At 48.2% G+C, this 22,769-nt stretch overlaps 1 protein-coding gene across 1 annotated transcript in view; it reads right to left on the bottom strand.

Moving 5' to 3' along the window:
• Positions 1-22,769, bottom strand: part of LOC147663102 (uncharacterized) — a gene marked incomplete at its 3' end in the record, with an annotated part of 242,284 nt that overhangs the window by 35,466 nt on the left and 184,049 nt on the right. Inside the window, exons 10-11 of the mRNA XM_086950679.1 lie at positions 14,436-14,552; positions 6,226-6,285 (exon numbers count right to left, since the gene is read on the bottom strand). Coding sequence (XP_086806805.1) covers positions 6,226-6,285; positions 14,436-14,552 — 177 coding nt within the window. The remainder of the gene's footprint in view (positions 1-6,225; positions 6,286-14,435; positions 14,553-22,769) is intronic.

Genomic DNA, 22,769 nt, shown 5'->3' with positions numbered 1-22,769 from the left:
AGCGCGTCCCTCCCTGCTTTTGAATGTAGTACATAGCCGTCATGTTGTCCGTCCGGATCAACACAACCTTGTTGCATAGATGTACTTTGAAGGCTTTCAGTGCCATGAAGATCGCCATCAGTTTCAGAACATTGATGAGCATCTTCCCCTGCTGTTGCGTCCATAGGCCCTGCACAGTGTAATGGAGTACATGCGCTCCCCAACCCTGGAGAGAAGCGCCCGTCGTCAGGATAATCTGTGGCACAGGCTCTTGGAACGGTCGGCCCTTGCAAAGGTTTCGTGGATTCCACCAATGCAGAGAGTTGTATGCCCGACCGCTCACCAACACTAGGTCTTTCAACTGCCCGTGAGCCTGAGTCCACTGACGTGCTAAGCACAACTGAAGCGGGCGCGTATGTAATCTCGCGTGCGGGACTATGGAAATGCAGGAGGCCATCATGCTTATCAACTGCATGAACACTCTTGCTGGAAGTGAGTGTTGAGGCCTGAATTTTTGGATCAGCGACTGAATGCTGCTGACTCTCACTGAATTTGGCTGTGCTGTGGTCTCCAGAGTGTTTATGGTCGCACACAGATACCGTCGTATGTGGGCGGGCTGAAGGTGGGATTTTGGGTAATTCAGTGAGAATCCCAGATCGTGCAGGAGGTGAATGATGCGGGACATGTGGGCGGCACACTGCTGGGCTGACTTCGCTTGGATGAGCCAGTCGTCCAGATAGGGGTAGACGTGAATGTTTCGTCTCCGGAGATGCGCCGCCACAGTCGCCAGGCACTTCGTGAACACCCTGGGTGCCGTGGTGACATCGAAAGGCAAAACCTTGAATTGATAGTGCTGGTTTTGGATGGTAAACCTGAGATATTTCCTGTGTGAAGGGTGCAGTGGAATGTGAAAGTACGCATCCTTTAAGTCTAAAGTTGCGAGAAAATCCCCCTTCTTTGTATTGGTCAGGCAGGTGTTGCAGCAGGGTCTCTAGTGTATCGTAGTGCGCCCTGTCATAACGCGCTAGGAGCTGTGTGTTAGAGATGCGCCATATGTTGGCTGCCTGTGCTGCTACCCTCTTCAACGAAGCCTCAAAGACCTTGGATTCTTTGTCTGGGGGAGGAGCATCACCCTTAGTCTGAGAATTGGCCCTCTTCCGGGCATTTGAGACGACAAGGGACTCCAGAGGCAACTGTCCTTTAATGTAGGTAGGATCAGTAGGTGCCGCCTTGTATTTTTTGTCAATCCTAGGGTTTATCACCCTCGCCCTGGTAGGTTCCTTGAAGACCTCAGCAGCATGCTTTAAAATACCTTTTAGCATAGGCAGAGTTTTCACAGTCTTTTCCGATACAGAAAAAGTGTCAAAGAGGAAATCCACATCCACAGGGTCAGCATGCAGCTGGACATTGTGATGGTTAGCAGCCCGTTCAAGGAGGGCATTGAAAGCAGCAGAGTCTTCAGTAGGTGAAGTCTTCGCAGAGAAGAGTTGAGGGTCTTGTCCTGAATGAGGATCCCCAGGGTCGCCACCAGCGGCCCAGGGCTCATTTGTATCCTCAGGGTCTGTATAGACTGGATAAGTGTATTCATCTTCCTGATCACCCTCTCCAGTGTCCACATCGGAGTAAGTGGGCGACACATCATGAGTTTGAGGTGCAAGGGGTTCCACCAAGGCAGGCGAGCAAGCAGAGTCCATCTTCCTCTTGAGAGGGATCTTGTAAGACTCCAGTTGCGGTTCCGGGGTGATTTTCCGCTTCAGAAGGGAAAGCCTGCCCGTTTCGGCGTCGATGAAGTGTTCTTGACGCTCATCTTCCAAGGGGTGTCAAGGCCGCGGGCCGTGGACCACCGACGACACCTTCGGCGCCGAGGAGACCTTCTCGGGCACGCCGGCCCCTGGCCTAGGAGCGAAAGCCTTCGGCGCCGTCTTAGGCGGCAAGGTTAAGAGGATCGGCGTGGACGCCTTAACCGGTTTCTCCAAAGGCTTCGCAGGCGTAGGGTCCTTCGGCTCTACCGCCGCGGTGCCGTCCCTAATGTGTTGTAGGGAGTCCTCGACTTTTTTGGTGAATGCGGTGGATGGACGCGCCGGTTCATCGGAGCCTTGGAGGCCACTTTTGGAGTCGAGTCCTTTGAGGCCAACTTCGGAGTTGCCTCTCGGGCCGCAGCACCCATGGCTATGTCGTGAGGACGCGGGGCAGAGAGGACCTTCGGGTCATCGGGTCGCTTCTTTGGGTCGCCGAGAGTTTTCTTTGGGTCGTCGACAGCCTTCTTCGGGTTGACAAGGTCCTTGCCTGCGTCGACCGTCTTCGGTGCCGATGCGCCAGTATCGACAACTTTCGCCTTAGTCTTCGGCGCGGCAGACTTAGTCTCGGCGCACTTGACATGGCCTTTCGGCTCGACAGCCATCTTTGTCTTCTTCGGCGCCGAGGCCTCAGAACCTTTTGATCTGACCAATGCGATGTGAACTTTCGGTTTCGATACTTGCATCTGCGCAGTATCCGATGTCGAGACCGTAGCTTTCACTTTTGGTTTAATTTTGACCGGGAGTGGCTCGGTAACAATGTCCGTGGCCGGGCCCGAAGGCGGGGCCGTGGAACCCATATGAAGGTCTTGGGTAAGGCCCGAAGGCGATCCCTCGACCTGGGCCTTATGTAGAGGCACGGCCCCAGAGTCAGTTTGAGGGAGCTCCTCGACCGAGCTATCCTCCATGGCCCCGAGGGCACCGTCGTCGTCTCCTACCTCCTCGACGACTTCTTCGCCTTTGAACACCTCAGCATCAGCGTCGTAATCTTCTTCGACGTCCGACGCGGGGTTCGATTCCGAGACGTCCTGGATATATTCTTCCTCGACATCCCCAGCATCGAAAATGTCCGTAGGCGCCGGAGCAGATTGCTGGGCCTCCAGGCGCGCGGCTCGTCGGCGCTTGAGTGTCTTCTTGGACCTGAATCGGGAACAGGCCATACACTTGGCCTCATCGTGGTCGGGCGACAGACAATTGTTGCACACCAGGTGGACATTGATGTGTGGGTACTTCGAGTTACAGACCAGACATCGCTTGAATGGACTTCGGTCCATGATGGATGGTCGATAAGGCAGGAGCGCCGACTAGGCCTTCCGCGCCAAGAGCATGCGGAAGTACAGAAAACCGGCTCGGAGTCGAGCTGGAAGAAGTAAAGCCGAACGCAAGACAATACCGACGTGTAGCCTAAAGACCTTTTGGTCTTAAAAAAGTTTATCTATCAATTCCGACAAGAGGGAATTAAAGACATCCTAACCCAATGGTGGAAAAAAACAATCTGAGGATGGAGTCGATGCCCATGCGCACTGTAGTCCAGGGGAGGAGCCACCTATCTCGTGATACTTCGAAGACTCTTCCAGGACAACAATGTGCAATCATTCGGACCCAACACTAGGCGGCGATCTATGCACAGATATGAATTCAGCAGCCCACATGCCTCGAACCCAAAGCTTGGAACATCCTTGCCCAACACCTCAGGACCTGAAAGGTGCACAAGTTATTTAAAGTTGTGTACATGACTTGATGCAAAACGTTTAATATTACGACAAGTGCTCTTATGAAATGCAGTGCATTAACAACCTGCACCCTGCCTCTTCAACTAGACTACCCTCTTTAATGAACAGAAGGACTGGTACGCTATCAAGGTATATATCTCAGCCCTAATGTACAAGACCTCTGGGATGAAAACCATGGGAAAGAAGTCACTTGTCTGGAGAGTAAAATAAAGATCTGGCCCTGCCTGCAGCTCTACCCAGCGTGACGCATAGCCATTGCTAGCATTATTGTCCTCCCAAAATGTTTCGATTTGTTTATCAACTTCCCCCTCATGCAGGCTTTATCAAGACAATGCGATCCCTGATGATATCCTTGGCATGGGCCGGTTAACAAGCCAGAGTGTCGTTGGAGCTCCTGACCCTTCCCCTGGCTCAAGGTGGACTGGGTGCGCTAGATATCCAGCTTTATGCATACTGTGCACAGGCACAGTTTCTACATCACTGGGTCCATCCCACACCCTTTAGGCCGCATGTGGCGGTCGAGATTGACAGAGCAGCTCCGACCCATCTCTCGTTCGTGATATTTCATCGATACACAAGACCGCGGTATGAAATAGACCCGGTTGAGGCACTGAGAAGGAGCTGGAATGGCCTGCGTAGGAGAGCCGGTCTGGATGTTCTATATGCCCCCTCGGTGCCACTGGCACATAACTCCCAGCTGCCGATATTGGGGGACAAAGGAAATGTCACTCTTGCTAACAGGCTTGGCATGAACACATATGCAGACCTACATCCGGCCGACACCTACCACCCGCCCCGGTGGGAAAACAAGGTGTAGCACCCTCCGCCGAAATATTTTTGTATCACAGTATAAAAGCAACCTACCGTCAATTTCACACTACCTTCCCCAACCTGCCTCCCACACTGCAGGCTCTGGAGCAAATACTAATCAGTCACCACGTAAACTTATCACTGACCTATACAGCTCCATGCAGACTACATGCCAATATAGGAGCCCAAAACTTTACAGATGTGGACTACCGAGTTACATCCACCACTTCTAGAGGAGCAGTGGAAATTGTTGTGGCCAATTAAGGATGCTATCCCCAAATTGCGGTTGATTCATTTTAAATATTTGCATACATTCTACAAAACCCCTGCGCCCTACTCCACCGCATGGGATTGCGACCAACTGCTGACGATGCAGAGCGATGTCAGCAATGTTTTTGCACGTAGCTTGGTAATACCCTCCCATAGCTAAATACAGGACAGACAATTTTAACATTGGTAAAATTCTTCATGTACAAACAACACCTTCCCCGTTGTTAGGACTATTGGGGTATGTGAAGGAAACACCTTCACACTGTCGGAAATTGCACCCCATGCTATTATTATTGGCCAAACGCGGGGTAGCTGTACACTAGAGGAAATTAAGTGCCCCATCCACTGCAGCGTGGTTACGGGACGTCACATATTGTCAAACTCAGCTCTCACTATTTTGGGAACTTATGCCTACAGCGTCTAGACCTAAAGATATCTGGAGCCATATATCAGAATGGCTGCATACAAAACAGTCTGACCATACAGATGCAGTTTCATCTGATATAGTTACTATTGGTATTAACTCCTCTACTGTAGAAATAGTTGGCCGAGATTTGATGCTGTAATAAGCAATCAATAAATAGTGGTAAATGATTTGTTGGATGCTGAAGTCACGTAGTGCATGCATTATAGGGTTTTGTGATGATGTTCCTATCAAATATTTGCCCGACTATCCTAAAGGGTTTGTAATTCTTATGTTTAAAGTAAGCAACTGAAGGTTATGGAGATTACGCATAAATATGTCATCCTATAACTGTAATTCTTTGGAGAATGCGAATAAAGAAAATGTTTATACATTTTTTTTTAAATGCAGTAAAGAGTGAGCTCCAGTTGCATTACTAACAATTGTTTTCATATAAATAGTGCGTAATCATGTTTGCCATATTTAACCCCTTCGCTGCTCATGACGAGCTCAGCTCGTCATGCAGTACAGTGCTCCTGTGCTCATGACGAGCTGAGCTCGTCATGAACAATGGGAATAAAGGAGTTCCAGCAAAGGAGGAAAATCTCTCTAGCAGCGATGGTGTGAACAATCTGAGGCTATATAATTTGCTCCCTGATTAAATGCAAATACATGCGTAAGCATGAGAACAAGATTGGTGATTGCTTGGGTTCAAAATAAAATGTACACAAAATATTGAACCTTGGAACAAGAGTTTTGCTAAACTATTGGTGCAACTTTAAACACCATTTCTTTGAGGTATCATTTAGTAAAATATGCTTGATTTATGTAATGCAAAACTATTTTTGGCAACATGAAAATCATTTCTTAAAGAAAGTCATAAAGGTGCACCTGTAGGTATATGTGATTGCATTGGTGCACATGTATCTCTTTCAGGAATGTTACAGAAGTAGGCCTGGAATCTGTACCCCAGCAAACTTCTGTGGCATCTATTTTTCCATGAGAAAATCTACATATGTATATTTGTCCCATCCAAGTGCAGAGGACATTAGAGAGCATATGATCCGTTTGTATAAATGTCCATAAGAAGAGAGTTCTTCATAGCATCTAATTTTTGAAAGTTTTAGGTTTTGGATTTGTAACCTCAGGACCAGATCAAGACTGTGGGTGGGATTTTTGTGGCTGGGAACAGTGAGAGGTGTTGGATCTTTTCATGACACTATTCCCCTCTTACCTGTGCCTGAGCTTTCTGTGTCACTGGAACAAGGATCGTCTTCATGGCAGTCAGGAGAACCTGTTAGGAAGAATAGATGTAGTCACTAAAGATGCCTGCAACTTTACTCCTTGTGGTGTAAACCTAGAGCTGAGTGGCAGGGTCTGAATTAAGACCACCTCCAGCCCACACCTGTGACCATGATGGCCACAGCGTCCTTCTTTAAGAACACCATTCCACACCCACCTCACGGACTGGACGTTGTACGTTTGTTATTATCCTGGTTGATGCACCTCAATCTTCAATTGCTTCTCTCAAGCACCAGAGGTCTTTTTCACTACCAAGATGCAGCTCTCACTCATGTCACACTCCACAGTCATCGTCCTCACTACTCATGCATCTTCCTCACTCTTCGGTAAAGTGCCTCACTCATTCATGTTCCTCACTCTTTACTTTTCATCTTCCGTTATCATCCTCACTCCGTAGTCGTCCTCCTCACTCATCTTCCTCACTAATTTGTTGATCTTCTAATCTTCAGGCATTCTCTTCTCTCGTCAGTCATCCTCAATCATCCTCCATGCTCAGTCGTTCTCAGTCATCCTCCTTTCTCAGTCGTTCTCAGTCATCCTCCTTTCTCAGTCGTTCTCAGTCATCCTCCTCGCTCAGTCATCCTCCTTTCTCAGTCATTCTCAGTCATCCTCCTTTCTCAATCGTTCTCAATCATCCTCCTCGCTCAGTCATCCCCCTCGCTCAGTCGTTCTCAGTCATCCTCCTTGCTCAGTCGTTCTCAGTCATCCTCCTTTCTCAGTCGTTCTCAGTCATCCTCCTCGCTCAGTCATCCCACTCGCTCAGTCGTTCTCAGTCATCCTCCTTGCTCAGTCGTTCTCAGTCATCCCCCTCGCTCAGTCATCCCCCTCGCTCAGTCGTTCTCAGTCATCCTCCTTGCTTAGTCGATCTCAGTCATCCTTTTTGCTCAGTCATCCCCCCTCGCTCAGTCGTTCTCAGTCATCCTCCTTGCTCGGTGCTTGCTCAGTCATCCTCCTTGCTCAGTCGTTCTCAGTCATCCTCCTTTCTCAGTCGTTCTCAGTAATCGTCCTCGCCTACTCATCCCCCTCGCTCAGTCGTTCTCGGTCATCCTCCTTGCTCAGTCGTTCTCAGTGATCCTCCTCGCTCAGTCATCCCCCTCGCTCAGTCGTTCTCAGTCATCCTCCTTGCTCAGTCGTTCTCAGTCATCCTCCTTGCTCAGTCATGCTCAGTCGTTCTTAGTCATCCTCCTTGCTCAGTCGTTCTCAGTCATCCTCCTCGCTCAGTCATCCCCCTCGCTCAGTCGTTCTTAGTCATCCTCCTTGCTCAGTCGTTCTCAGTCATCCTCCTTTCTCAGTCGTTCTCAGTAATCGTCCTCGCCTAGTCATCCCCCTCGCTCAGTCGTTCTCAGTCATCCTCCTTGCTCAGTCGTTCTCAGTGATCCTCCTCGCTCAGTCATCCCCCTCGCTCAGTCGTTCTCAGTCATCCTCCTTGCTCAGTCGTTCTCAGTCATCCTCCTTGCTCAGTCGTTATCAGTCATTCTTCTTGCTCAGTCATCTTCCTTGCTCAGTCGTTCTCAGTCATCCTCCTCGCTCAGTCATCCCCCTCGCTCAGTCGTTCTTAGTCATCCCCCTCGCTCAGTCGTTCTCAGTCATCCTCCTTGCTTAGTCGATCTCAGTCATCCTTTTTGCTCAGTCATCCCCCCTCGCTCAGTCGTTCTCAGTCATCCTCCTTGCTCGGTGCTTGCTCAGTCATCCTCCTTGCTCAGTCGTTCTCAGTCATCCTCCTTTCTCAGTCGTTCTCAGTAATCGTCCTCGCCTACTCATCCCCCTCGCTCAGTCGTTCTCGGTCATCCTCCTTGCTCAGTCGTTCTCAGTGATCCTCCTCGCTCAGTCATCCCCCTCGCTCAGTCGTTCTCAGTCATCCTCCTTGCTCAGTCGTTCTCAGTCATCCTCCTTGCTCAGTCATGCTCAGTCGTTCTTAGTCATCCTCCTTGCTCAGTCGTTCTCAGTCATCCTCCTCGCTCAGTCATCCCCCTCGCTCAGTCGTTCTTAGTCATCCTCCTTGCTCAGTCGTTCTCAGTCATCCTCCTTTCTCAGTCGTTCTCAGTAATCGTCCTCGCCTAGTCATCCCCCTCGCTCAGTCGTTCTCAGTCATCCTCCTTGCTCAGTCGTTATCAGTCATTCTTCTTGCTCAGTCATCCTCCTTGCTCAGTCGTTCTCAGTCATCCTCCTCGCTCAGTCATCCCCCTCGCTCAGTCGTTCTTAGTCATCCTCCTTGCTCAGTCGTTCTCAGTCATCCTCCTTGCTCAGTCGTGCTCAGTCATCCTCCTTGCTCAGTCGTGCTCAGTCATCCTCCTTGCTCAGTCGTGAACCTCCTTGCTCAGTCGTTCTCAGTCATCCTCCTTGCTCAGTCGTTCTCAGTCATCCTCCTTGCTCAGTCGTTCTCAGTCATCCTCCTCGCTCAGTCATCCCCCATGCTCAGTCATTCTCAGTCATCCCCCTCGCTCAGTCGTTCTCAGTCATCCTCCTTGCTCAGTCGTTCTTAGTCATCCTCCTTGCTCAGTCGTTCTCAGTCATCCTCCTTGCTCAGTCGTTCTCAGTCATCCTTCTCGCTCAGTCATCCTTCTCGAATAGTCATCCCCCGCTCTCAGTCGTTCTCAGTCATCCTCCTTGCTCAGTCGTGCTCAATCGTTCTCAGTCATCCTCCTTGCTCAGTCATTCTCTGTCATCCTCCTTGCACAGAGATCCTCCGTGCTCAGTCATCCTCCTCACTTATCAGTCATCCTCCTCACTCATCAGTCATCCTCCTCACTCATCAGTCATCCTCCTCACTCATCAGTCATCCTCCTCACTCATCAGTCATCCTCCTCACTCATCAGTCATCCTCCTCACTCATCAGTCATCCTCCTCACTCATCAGTCATCCTCCTCACTCATCAGTCATCCTCCTCACTCATCAGTCATCCTCCTCACTCTTCAGTCATCCTCCTCACTCATCAGTCATCCTCCTCACTCATCAGTCATCCTCCTCACTCATCAGTCATCCTCCTCACTCATCAGTCATCCTCCTCACTCATCAGTCATCCTCCTCACTTATCAGTCATCCTCCTCACTTATCAGTCATCCTCCTCGCTCAGTCATCCTCATCCTCCTCACTCATCAGTCATCCTCCTCACTCATCAGTCATCCTCCTCGCTCAGTCATCCTCCTCGCTCAGTTATCCTCAATGATCCTCCTCGCTCAGTGATTCTCAGTCATCTTCCTCGCTCAGTCATCCTCAATGATCCTCCTCGCTCAGTCATCCTCAATGATCCTCCTCGCTCAGTCATTCTCAAACATCCTGCTCGCTCAGTGATCCTTAAAGATCCTCCTCGCTCAGTTATCCTCAATGATCCACCTCACTCAGTTATCCTCAATGATCCTCCTCGCTCAGTCATCCTTAAAGATCCTCCTCGCTCAGTCATTCTCAATGATCCTCCTCGCTCAGTGATCCTCAATGATCCTCCTCATTCATCAGTTGTCCTCAGTGATTCTCCTCGCTCAGTCATCCTCAATGATCCTCCTCGCTCAGTGATCCTCAATGATCCTCCTCGCTCAGTGATCCTCCTCGCTCAGTTATCCTCAGTGATCATCCTCGCTCAAGCATCCTCAGTGATCCTCCTCGCTCAGTTATCCTCAATGATCCACCTCGCTCAGTGATCCTCAATGATCCACCTCGCTCAGTGATCCTCAATGATCGTCCTCACTCAGTGATCCTCAATGATCCTCCTTGCCTAGTCAACCTCAATGATCGTCCTCACTCAGTGATCCTCAATGATCCTCCTTGCCTAGTCAACCTCAATGATCCTCCTCACTCAGTGATCCTCAATGATCCTCCTCGCTCAGTCGTGCTCAGTCGTTCTCAGTCATCCTCCTTGCTCTGTGCTTGCTCAGTCGTTCTTAGTCATCCTCCTTGCTCGGTGCTTGCTCAGTCGTTCTCAGTCATCCTCCTTGCTCGGTGCTTGCTCAGTCGTTCTCAGTCATCCTCGGTGCTTGCTCAGTCGTTCTCAGTCATCCTCCTTGCTCAGTCGTTCTCAATCATCCTCCTTGCTCAGTCGTTCTCAGTCATCCTCCTCGCTCAGTCATCCTCCTTGCTCAGTCGTTCTCAGTCATCCTTCTCGCTCAGTCATCCTTCTCGCTCAGTCATCCTTCTCGCTCAGTCATCCCCCTCCCTCAGTCGTTCTCAGTCATCCTCCTTGCTCAGTCGTGCTCAGTCGTGTTCAGTCATCCTCCTTGCTCAGTCGTTCTCAGTCATCCTCCTCGCTCAGTCATCCCCCTCGCTCAGTCGTTCTCAGTCATCCTCCTTGCTCAGTCGTTCTCAGTCATCCTCCTCGCTCAGTGATCCCCCTCGCTCAGTCGTTCTCAGTCATCCTCCTCGCTCAGTCGTTCTCAGTCATCCTCCTTACTCAGTCGTGCTCAGTCATCCTCCTTGCTCAGTCGTTCTCAGTCATCCTCCTTGCTCAGTCGTGCTCAGTCGTTCTCAGTCATCCTCCTTGCTCAGTCATCCTCCTTGCTCAGTCGTTCTCAGTCATCCTCCTTGCTCAGTCGTTCTCAGTCATCCTCCTTGCTCATTCATCCTCCTCACTCATCAGTCATCCTCCTCACTCATCAGTCATCCTCCTCACTCAATCACTCAATCATCCTCCTCACTCAATCATCCTCCTCACTCAGTCATTCTCAATGATCCTCCTCACTCAGTCATTCTCAATGATCCTCCTCGCTCAATGATCCTCCTCATTCATCAGTCGTCCTCCGTGATCCTCCTCACTCAGTGATCCTCAATGATCCTCCTCACTCAGTGATCCTCAATCATCCTCCTCACTCAGTCATCCTCAATGATCCATCTCGTTCAGTGATCCTCAATGATCCTCCTCACTCAGTGATCCTCAATGATCCTCCTCACTCAGTGATCCTCAATGATCCTCCTCACTCAGTGATCCTCAATACTCAGTGATCCTCAATGATCCTCCTCGCTCAGTCATTCTCAGTCATCCTCCTCGCTCAGTCATTCTCAGTCATCCTCCTCGCTCGGTGATCCTCAATGATCCACCTCGCTCAGTCATCCTTAGTTATTCTCCTCACTCATCAGTGATCCTCCTCACTCATCAGTGATCCTCCTCACTCATCAGTGATCATTACTCACGTATAAGGGGAGAGGGTCAAGCGACAGAAAAGAGACTCCACCACCCCGAAACCCCTAATGCAATATGTAAACACAAGAAGGGGTGGGAAGAACAGAAAAAATATGCACGAATAGCACACCACAATCGTACAGACAAAAACCAATCTGTTTGAAAACTGCCCTCACTCACACACAAGAGTGTATGACATGCTTCATCATCGGGTCTGCTTACAAAACGCCCACGCGGAGCCACGCTCAGGGCGGAGCATAGGGAGGGGGGAGAACAAAAAACAAACAACAAGAAAGCACAGAAAAATTTAACTTGACATAGATGAGACAAACACAGTGATAAAGTAGTGATTATCACCCTGTGACTGGGTATAGTGATAGAACTAAGTGCAGCATGAAAGTGTGCTTAAAAACTGGCTTGTGGACACCAACAACTCCTTTATTTCAAGGTTCCACATCCAGGATTAAAAACGTGAAGGATGGGCTGTGTTACCAGAGAAAATTAAGATCTCACAACACCCCTCCTAGTACTGCTTGTGTCAAAAATTTTCGACCGAATTACTGTGCCATAAAGGTCACCGTGATCATCTTCAGGACGTCTATCTCTCCCAGTCCTGATATACACCTCACCTAAGTCCGGCTAAAAAGTAGTCAAAAGTGGTTTGTCTGGATCCTCACGGGAAAACAAATACTGCAAGAAAAATAAATCGAATGCTTGCATGTATTATACATATTATCCGACATCATAGGACGTCTTGTGTCTGTTTAATAGCCCCCTTTAGAAATGAAGTTAGCGAGGCCACTTAATTATGTGAACCTGTAAGGTGGTTCATAGCATCAGCCACCATTCCCAAAAATCTGGGCAAAGCATCAAATAAATGAATAAAATATATTGCTGCCTAAATCGTTGCCACACCCCCCAAAAAAGGAAGGTATATACAGCCTCTTTAATTAAATCGTACAAGATCAGTAGACATCTTGATAGGTAAAAGATTTCAGAATTCAACATATAACCTGCTTGGAGTACTCACAGAGTTTATTTGTGTATAAAGCTTGCAAGCTCGGTTGGATGGAGAATTGTTAGAGGCTAACAAATGCTGAGGGGGAAAACAGAATATCAGGACAATCAAGGCTCACTGAGGGGCAAGTTAAAGTGGGGAGGACTTCTGAGTGAGAGTGGCTGGAATTCATTTGGTGAACAAAGCAACAGGAAGCTCCGAGAGATTAAATGTTCCACATCTTCGTGGTTTCAGGAACTGCTTCGAGTTCGGACCAAGTGGCAGATGATTTTCATATAGTGATGGGTCGAGGCGAGATTAATAAAGGTGAGAGATTTGATCCTAAAATTTCAATTCAGCAAATGCTTCAAAATTATGTACGAGGATAAACAAAATGACTTTGGAGTATTAGACTTGTGTCATGTCTGACAATATCAAAAAGTTGCTTGCATCAGTCTTTGGCCCAGACAATGTGAGTTTTTACCAAAATTCTTTACTAACAAAGACGTTTTTCGTAGGCTGCCGCTTTCTCTCCATTAAGCCTATGACCTTTAAATCCTTATTGATAACTGAAGAGGGCCATTTGTGATGATTATTCGATTTCCACATTCTTTCGCAAGGTTAACATCTGAGGGAGAGGTGGAACTAGCGGAGGCGATAAATAGCATGTGGTGGCAGGCTGGACCGGACCAGTCGGCCAGCACACTAGAGGACTTGTAGGGTTCAGGGGGTACCTCTAAGGTACCTTCATAGTGCTAGTATTAATTATTCCATCACTGGAATCAATGTGGGCTTATTTATACGATGCGTTTGATACCAAACATCTTTAGTTTCAGTGAAGTCATCATGTAGCTGGGAAACTCCTTTTGACCAGTGGTTGGCGTTTGGTCCCCTAGAGTGGCACAAGATATGCTGCAGCTCTTAGGGACCCTCTTTAGTACATATGCCCTGGGCAACAGGGGGACAATTTACTAGAGACTTACAGAGGTGCTACAGGTATGGTCACTTGGGGATCAAGTGACCAGTTCTCTTGTTTTTGGGGAAGAACACTAGTACTGGGGGCCTAGTTAGCAGGAACTAGGTGCACCGCTGTCAAAATTGCATCAAATACCACACACAACTTAAGGGGGACTACTGCAACAAGAACCTAGCTTCCTACCTGTCCTGCTCATGGTGTGAAGACCAGTACCAGGGTCTGAATAAGATAAAGACTACCTTCTGCCCAGGTTTGTGCCCCTGAAAGCAGCTACACCCATCTACAGCATTCCATCAGAACCCTCACTATGATTTGTCGGTTTTATGACATCCCAATACCCTTTAATTTTTATCAAGAATCGAATGTCCTCTTCACTCACCAGCGACTCTTCTCGCTCCTCTGTAATCCTCTCCGCTCCCTGGCCGTCTTACTCCTCAGTCATCCTCCGACCTCACTGTGCATTCCACTCATGCTTCATTCTCTTATTCACACATCAGTTCTCCCTTTCCCACCACCCTCCTCACTTTCTACCAGGTTTTAATACTATGCCCTTCACTTTTCCATTGTGCCCCACATTAGCACGTCAACTGCTTTAATCTCCACTGGAGATTGAGAAGGGCTACAGATGACAGAATAAGGTGATGAAACACCCCTTTACTTTATTTTCACTATCAGGCTTAGGCGAGGGCAGCCTGAGCTACGGTCACACAATCCCTGCCAATACCGTAATAGCCTGTCTCAGCTTCTCCATCAGTCCTGCAGCATTAGCTGGTATGGTCTTCCTTTATTGCTTTCTCTACACCTTTTACAGTGTTGCTGTCACCCATGCTTGTCTCAAACAGGATTTTATATGCCTTAAACTCTCCCTTTTGCGTTTTCACTTCTCCAGTGCATAAAAAGATAGAAAAAGGACTTTGATCACGGCCAGATGTTTCTTCGGTTAATATATAGATGCATACAGATATCAGTTACCTGAGCTGGGTTGTCCCCGTTTCACACTTCCTCTGTGGAACATGCGTGGAAATAACGAACCTTCACAAGTAGTGGCCAACACTCACTCACCTGAATTACATTTTATATCTTTACGTGGCGCTGATTTCTGATGCTCCGTGGAGTGAAGCTTTTTCTCCTCTGTTCCTCGTGAAGACATGACCGATGCAATCATCGGAAAGCTTGTTTCTAAAAGAAAATAAATATAAAATCATAGCTCCCTATGGAGAGCAAGAACCAGCCCTGAAGACACTGTAGCGCTGCAGCGATAGGAGCATACACATAAGAGATGTTTAAACAATGTAAAATGAGAATTAAAATGTAAAGTGCTACACGGTGGAGACATAATTTCAGAGCATCACAAGCAGGTCTATCTTAGAAAATTTCAAACTGAAGAACAAAGGGGCAGCAAGAGAGAAAAATAGACAGGTGGTTGCAGAACAGACAGTGATTTGGAATACACACGGAGAGGAGATTTCATATTGACTAATTTGAAATAGATAAGGAGTCTAGGAAGGGTAGGGAAAAGATGGGGTAAAAAAACAGATATGCAGTCATGGGCGGGAGGTGATGTGCCCTATGCAACGATGACGTTTGTTGAGCTAAGATTCTGTAGGAACAAGGTCAGTCAAAGTCAAGAGTGATTTAACATCTGCTAGTTCAATTTAGTGCGACAAATGCAAAAAGAACCTATGATGGGGACAGGGTCAAGAATGATTTACAAATGGCTAAGTCCAAACTGGAGTGGCATGGTGAGCAAAAAAACGATGGGTTTTCACTAGATATCATGGAGAGCCAAATGGGAAACTGACAGGATTTCAGGTAAACCCACCGTCAAGTCTATTTCAAGACTGAATGTAGTTGGTGCGGTAGGGGTGCGGAACTCCTACGGTCTGCCACCCAGGACATATTGTTTGTTGTTCACTGTACAAGTTGCCGAACCCCTGCAGCCCAACCTGTTTAATTGCCAGTTTAGAGTACCACTGTATGAATATATGAAAGAGGAAGGTAAGTCACTAAGGCAAGTTTTGTATCCATATTATGTAGAGTTTACATATGGACTAGCCAGAGAACTGTCGCTCAAATCTTTACCAAGTACAACAGTTAAGCAGATGTAAAACTGCATCATTTGTATAGTTGATCGCAGGTGCTTGGCTAAGGAAGAGCAGCCGCTCTCATGCTCTTCAAATTTGAAATATATTACATTACGTGATTCAATTTCCTGCTTGCACAAAACTCTTCAAATAAAAAATATTAATAGTCAGTCAAGCAAGGCTTCCTTTATTCTGTGCGTTTTACCATTCCAGCCAGCCAATTCTGATCTTCTGTACTACAAAACATCCAAGCAGGTCAATATGTGTTTCGTCCAGCGGGTGTAACCCAATGACTTCCTCAGGGCTTACGCAGAATGCTGACTGCTTCATAGGTGTGCTACGATTCGATCCAGATCATCCATGTATTTGGGAAATGATTGGTTGTGTCCCTTAAAGTTGTGTTTGCGTAAAAGTGAAAGATTTGTCTGGCAAAGTGTTATGTAAGCTAAAGGAATGATATCCTTAGCATGTACAAAGTGCTGTGTGTCTCATGCTTGCAGCGTTATTCAACTAGTGCGCAACTGTACAACTCCAGTGTATTCTACTCAATGCTCGTTCACTCGGCAAACACACCACGGAGATCTGGGATATGATCTCATACTTCACCCCGGACGTCATCTTTACCACAGAGACCTGCCTGACCCCCCCCCCCACCTCAGTGCCATGCATCGCCAATCTCGAAGGCTACAATATAGCAAACTGGGATTGAAGCAACAAACACAGGTGGAATTGCATCATCTACAAGAAAACCATCCAATGTACAACCTCCCCAGACGAGTCGACCTTGATAATGAGCACCTCAACTTCCAACTCCACACAGATGGAAAAAGAACCATCAGAGGCACCCACTCCTTCAGACCACCAGGAACAAGCCCCAGCTTATGTTATGCCATCACTGACATCTTCGTCCCAATCGTAATCTACTCCGAACACTACATCTTCCGAGGGGAACTCAACTTCCGCTTCAATGACCTCAGAGAAAACGACATAACCAACAACCTGGAAAGAATGAACAACTTGGGCCTCAAACAACTTTTCACCGATCCTATCCAGATCACAGGACACATGCTCAACCTCATTTTCATGTCCAGTGACAGAGTCAAGTACAACTAAGTTACACGGCTCAACTGGAACAACCACTACAGCGTCCACTTTCCATTGCCAGACCATCCAACACTGGCCCTAACCCCCAAATCCAAGTGCAGAGACTGGAAAAATGTTTCAGAAGACTAGCAGAACAACGCTCTCAACTCCCACCTCCCAGGCTCAACATCCAACCCAGAGCAGGCTGTGTAGAATTTCTCCCAGTGGATCACGGCATGCACCGAAACAATCGCCCCGCCAAGCCAGCCAAGTACAAAGGACCAACTAGAAGAGTGAGAACAGCGAAACATAAATATACCCAACTGCAACTGCTGGCAACAAGAAAGAAAATGGAGAAAGTAGAGGCATCACAGCCTTCAGGACAGCAATCAACCAGTGTCACTGCCAACTGAAAGAAACAAATTAGAACACACTAGCAAACCGCATAGAAGCCAGAAAAACTGCAGCAAGAAGCTCTTTGCCATCGTGAAGGAGTTCTCCAACCCCACAACCGCCGAGAACGACATCAACCCCTCCCAAGGACTATGTGACAACCTGGCGGACCTCTTCCATGACAAGATCTTAGTCATTTACAAGAACGTAAAACCCCAACCTTCCACTGTCCACAACTTCAGCCTGCTCCCACCTAGGGACACAGAACCCGAACACCTACTCAGCCACTGGGACCCTCTCAGAAACCTACCCACAATCGCCATCGTGAACACCGTGCACATGAGAGCACGAACGGAATCCAGTCCACACCACTTCTTCAACCTTGAGAGCAGGAAGATTGGCTACGAGCTTAAGTAAGTTCCGAACATCTCCATCACCTCAGTTTCCTTCACCAAGGAATGGAAACATGCTGAAGTGAGGCGCCTCCTGAAGAAACCCTCCACCAACCCAGCAGGACCGAAGAACAACTGACCCATCTCCTTCCTTCCCTTCCAGTGAAGGTTCTCGAGAAGGCAATCAACCAGCAACTCACCGAACACCTGGAGCAGAACAACTTCCTGGATCCTTCTCAAACCAGATACAGAGTCATCCAAAGCAGTAAGACAGCCCTGATAGCAACTATCGACGACATCAGGGCCTCCCTGCACCACAGCGAAACACCAGTCCTCATCCTCCTGGAACTATCAGCTGCCTTCGACACCGTCTCCCATCACATCCTAATCAACAAACTCCACCACATTGGAATCCAGGGATACGCCCTCAAATGGACACATGGTGACCTGCGGAACTCGGCCCACCCTCCGACCAGACAGGCTATGCCTGAATGAATGAATGAAAACAATCTTGTACCACGCAAACTTAGCCCGGTGGGCATCAAGGCGCCTAACAGAAAGAGTGGAGTAGGAGCCGGGAACCAGTTTACAGATATGCCTTGGGAAATAGCCATGTCTTTAATGCCTTCCTGAGCAGCGAGATGGACGGTTGATGCCTGCAACCACAGCATCATCTAGCACAGCAAGCTATCAAAGTAGCAACAGGTAAACGCTGTCTCGTCCGCCTGCTTCCACACCCAATGCATTCTCTGCAAGTAATTCAAGTGGCTCCCAGTCGACACCAGAGAGAGACTATCAGGCAGGCTTTCATTAAAAGCAGGCTGGACTACGGTAGCACACTCTACGGAGGAAGCACCGCACGCCTCCTAAAGAGACTACAGACAATACAAAACTCAGCGTTTAGACTCATCCTTAACCTCCCCAGACGTACCCACATCACACCGCACGAAGAGATGGCAGTTCAAGATGCTGACCCACACATACAAAGCCCTGGACAATCAAGGACCAACATACATCAACAAGTGCATGACCTCCCACCAGCTGACCAGGCACCAATGATGCACCTCACTCTTCCTCGCAGACACCCCACAGATCGGTCAAGCCAACAGCGGAGGACGTTCCTCCTCACATCTGGTAACCAATGCTTGGAACATCCTTGCCCTGCACCTCAGGACCGCCTCAGCACATCACTTTGCAGCAGCTAGCAACTTCAGCGCCTCAAGACCCTCAGGGATGATTTACCACGCTTTATAAATGATTGACTGAGTGCACGAAGTTCCTACATCACAGGGTCCATCCCACACCCTTTAGGCCGCATGTGGCGGTTGAGATTGACAGAGCAGGTCCGACCCATCTCTCGTTCGCGATATTTCAACGATACACAAGACCGCGGGATGAAAAAGACCCGGTTGAGGCACTGAGAAGGAGCTGGAATGGCCTGCGTAGGAGAGCCGGTCTGGATGTTCTATATGCTCCCTCGGTCCCACTGGCACATAACTCCCAGCTGCAGATATTAGAGGACAAAGGAAATGTCACTCTGGCTAACAGGCTTGGCATGAACACATATGCAGACCTACATCGGCCGACATCTACTACCCGCCTGGTGGGAAAGGAATATGCTACTTACCAGTATGCATCTGTTCTTGGCATGTAGGGCTGCTGGCATTCATATCTGTGCATAGATCGCCGCCTAGTGTTGGGTCCGGGTGATTGCACATTGTTGTCCTGGAAGAGTCTTCGAAGTATCACGAGATAGGTGGCTCCTCCCCTGGACTACAGTGCGCATGGGCATCCTCTCCATCCCCAGATTGTTTTTTGCCATTGTGGCAGAGATGGAGTGTAATACTGAAAGTGATGACCATGCCTGAAAATGATTCTGAGTGCTACAACTGCGACAGGCACCGGGGAGGAGGGCGGGCGATATGAATGTCAGCAGCCCTACATGCCAAGAACAGATGCATACTGGTAAGTAGCATATTCCGTTCGAGGCATGTGGGCTGCTGAATTCACATCTGTGCATAGAATAAATAGAAGTTACCTCCTTAGCGGCGGTTGCCCGTGCCAGCTGCAGAAGTCTGAAAGAGAGTTCTGAGAACAGCTTGTCCTACAGCGGCTTGCTGTTTGGAGTGTACATCTACGCAGTAGTGTTTGGTAAATGTATGTATGGTGGACCATGTGGCTGCTCTACATATATCCTCTAGAGGAATGTTACCTAGGAAAGCCATGGATGCCCCTAGCTTGCGTGTGGAATGCGCTCTTGGGGGAGCTGTTAAAGTGCGTTTAGCCTTGTGATAACAGATTTGTATGCATTTAACAATCCATCTGGCTATACCTGATTTGGAAATAGGGGTGCCTTTGTGTTGTGGAGAGAAGGCAACAAACAGTTGTTTAGTCTTTCTTAAGTCTTTTGTCCTGTCGATGTAATACAGGAGAGCTCTTATGACATCTAAGGTGTCCAGTGCCCGGTCTGCCACTGAATCTGGGTTTGGAAAGAAAACTGGCAGTTCTATGGTTTGATTAATGTGGAACTGCGAGATTACCTTAGGCATGAATTTGGGGTTGGTGCGCAGCACTACCCTATTAGCATGAATTTGTAGGAAGGGCTCTTGAATTGTCAGGGCTTGAAGCTCACTGACTCTTCGTAGCGATGTGATGGCTATCAGAAAAGCCACTTTCCATGTAAGAAACTGTATCTCACAAGAATGAAGAGGCTCAAAGGGTGGCCCCATGAGCCTGGTGAGAACGATGTTTAGATTCCAGACAGGCGAAGGAGGGTGTCTGGGAGGGATCACTCTTTTGATGCCTTCCAAGAAGGCTTTAATGGCAGGCACTTTGAAGAGGGAAAGATGCTGCCTGTTTTGAAGATAAGCTGCCATGGCGGCCAAATGTATCCTAATGGAACTATACGCTAGATTGCATCGATATAGATGCAGCAAGTAACATATGATGTTTTGCGTGGACGCATCTAGCGGATTAATGTCATTGTTGGAACAGTAGATGACAAAACGTTTCCATTTGGCTGCATAGCACGCCCTAGTTGTAGGTCGCCTTGCCTCCTTGATGATGTTCATACAGTCAGGGGGCAAGTTGAGGTAGCCAAACTATGACCTCAGGAGCCAAATCGCAAGGCTCAACTGTTGCGGATCTGGATGCTGTATGTCTCCATGGCTCTGAGTGAGGAGACTGGGCGTGAGGCATAGCCGCTGGTGAGGCACCACTGAAAGTTCCAGGAACGTGGTGTACCAAGCCTGCCGTGCCCACGTTGGAGCAACCAGGATGAGCGTCATGGAGTGCTGCTGCAGTTTGCGCGCCACCAGTGGTATGAGTGGGGCTGGGGGGAAAAGCGTACGCAAATCTGCCTGACCAGTTCATCCATATCGCATTGCCCTGAGACTGCGGGTGTGGGTGTGGGAACCTGGCGGCGAAGCTTTGGCATATTGCGTTCTCTTTTGTGGCGAAGAGGTCGATCTCCGGATGACCCCACTGCTGGAAATAAGGTTGGCTGCAGAACAGTGAAGGTTTTGGATCCAACGTCTGCCCAGCCCGGATCTCAACAACAGGGAAAAACAGAACTAGGTGGCTGGACAGGCAGATTTAGCAAAACAATTTATAGACACGTAGTCAATATATACCACGTGAACACCGGGCAAGAATCCCAAAGCAAATTTATTTTCTTTTTCTAACACAAGTTATTAAGGATTCAGGAGCATGAACAAAAGCAAAACAACTGTTACGACAGTGGATTCATGGAAACAGTATCTACAAATATACAATTTTTACAAATTTACAACATTTACAAACATGAATCAAGCAGCACAATTAGACGAGACACACCAAAACAATACACAACTCAATGAACAATGTGAATTGTGATACTCTACAGTGCAAAAACTAAAGGATTTAAATCAAATCAGAGACCAGTCCATCGGACTATGGGACCATGGGACAGGCGGAGATGATGGAATAAAGAGCCTGCCTGTCAACCAGTCCTGTGGTTCAATGTTTATAACCGGGTTGCTCAACTAGGATCCAAGGGAATTGGTAAAGTTCTATCCTAGGGGCACCCTTGGTGTTTGCCACAGGGTGGAAGTGTCGACGCGTTTCGAACCGGCTTGATTACTGGTTCTCTTCAGGACGGGGACTGGGGATCGTGATTCTGTAAAAGACATACAGAGTGGGTGTCAATTGTATCTATCATAGGACTGTTAAAGGTCATCTGACTCCGGGGGGCAAGGAAAAATGGTTACCTGCACAAAGGCAAAGGGAAGGCCGTGTAGTCGGTAACTCTCAACAGGGCACAGTTTCTGAAACAATAAGGGAGAGGGTAGGCTTAGCGCGGTTGCACACCAGGGATACAGAATAATCAGAATGGTTACATCACACCATGGTATGTTTTACGGGTCCTACCTGTGCTTCACCCAGGATTTGGATTGGGGGTGTGGTGCCCGCGATGCGGCGCACAGACAAGGTAGGCGACAGCTCACATGTTGCGGCGTCTGTATTAATGGCTGGGGGAGACCATAGAAAACAACGTGCCCATGGGTTAGGTTTTTATGTGACATGTGTTCAAATGCACTGCAGACAGACACGAGCCCAAGGAGACAAATGCCTACCTGAAGTGACGTCCACGCCAGAGAGCGAGGTTATTTGCTTCTGCTGGGACCTGTCACAGGAAGAGTGTAAGCTAGAATCAGTAACCGGCAAGCGTCTAGCACAAACGGGATCGAAGCGGAATTGAAACGAAAAGCGCGTCCATCAGCGCGGGACACTTACTTGGAAAGTATTCAATCCTACGTTTCAGGGACGAGCGTAGACTAGCAATGGGGCGCCGCGCTAAAACGCATCGTTAAAACGCCGCCCGGTCACGGAAGTGGTGGGCGTGACTATGTGATGCGGCCCCGAAGAATGCTGGAGGATGTAGTTAACATTATCAGAATGGAAGGAAGTTCCCTGGCGGTGAATGCAAGCATTTTCGCCACAGCACGTTACAACAATAGTGATGACAATCCGGAACCAAATTGAAACAGAAACACATTATACACCGTTATACACATGTATCTATCAGCAGTAAATACATATTAAATTCAAACATATTCTCATGTATTAACAGCGGGGCATCTATGTTCTCATGGGAAGTGACAGCAAGCATTTTAACCACCGCTTATTACAACCATTGTACAGAAATAACGGGTAACCAGCATGGGCCCGCTGTCCCATGCTGGTTACCCGTTATCATGTTTTTTGAATAGTACATGCTTTTGTTGCTGATAGACTCATGCTAACAACTGTGCACAAGATGTTGAACATGATCTCCGGATTTCTGTACAATGGTTGTAATAAGCGGTGGTTAAAATGCTTGCTGTCACTTCCCATGAGAACATAGATGCCCCGCTGTTAATACATGAGAATATGTTTGAATTTAATATGTATTTACTGCTGATAGA

This window comes from Lissotriton vulgaris, unplaced genomic scaffold (genome assembly GCF_964263255.1).
Source record: "Lissotriton vulgaris unplaced genomic scaffold, aLisVul1.2 SCAFFOLD_2286, whole genome shotgun sequence".
In the NCBI taxonomy this organism is placed as follows: domain Eukaryota; kingdom Metazoa; phylum Chordata; class Amphibia; order Caudata; family Salamandridae; genus Lissotriton; species Lissotriton vulgaris.
This window is presented reverse-complemented; position numbering and strand designations above follow the sequence as displayed.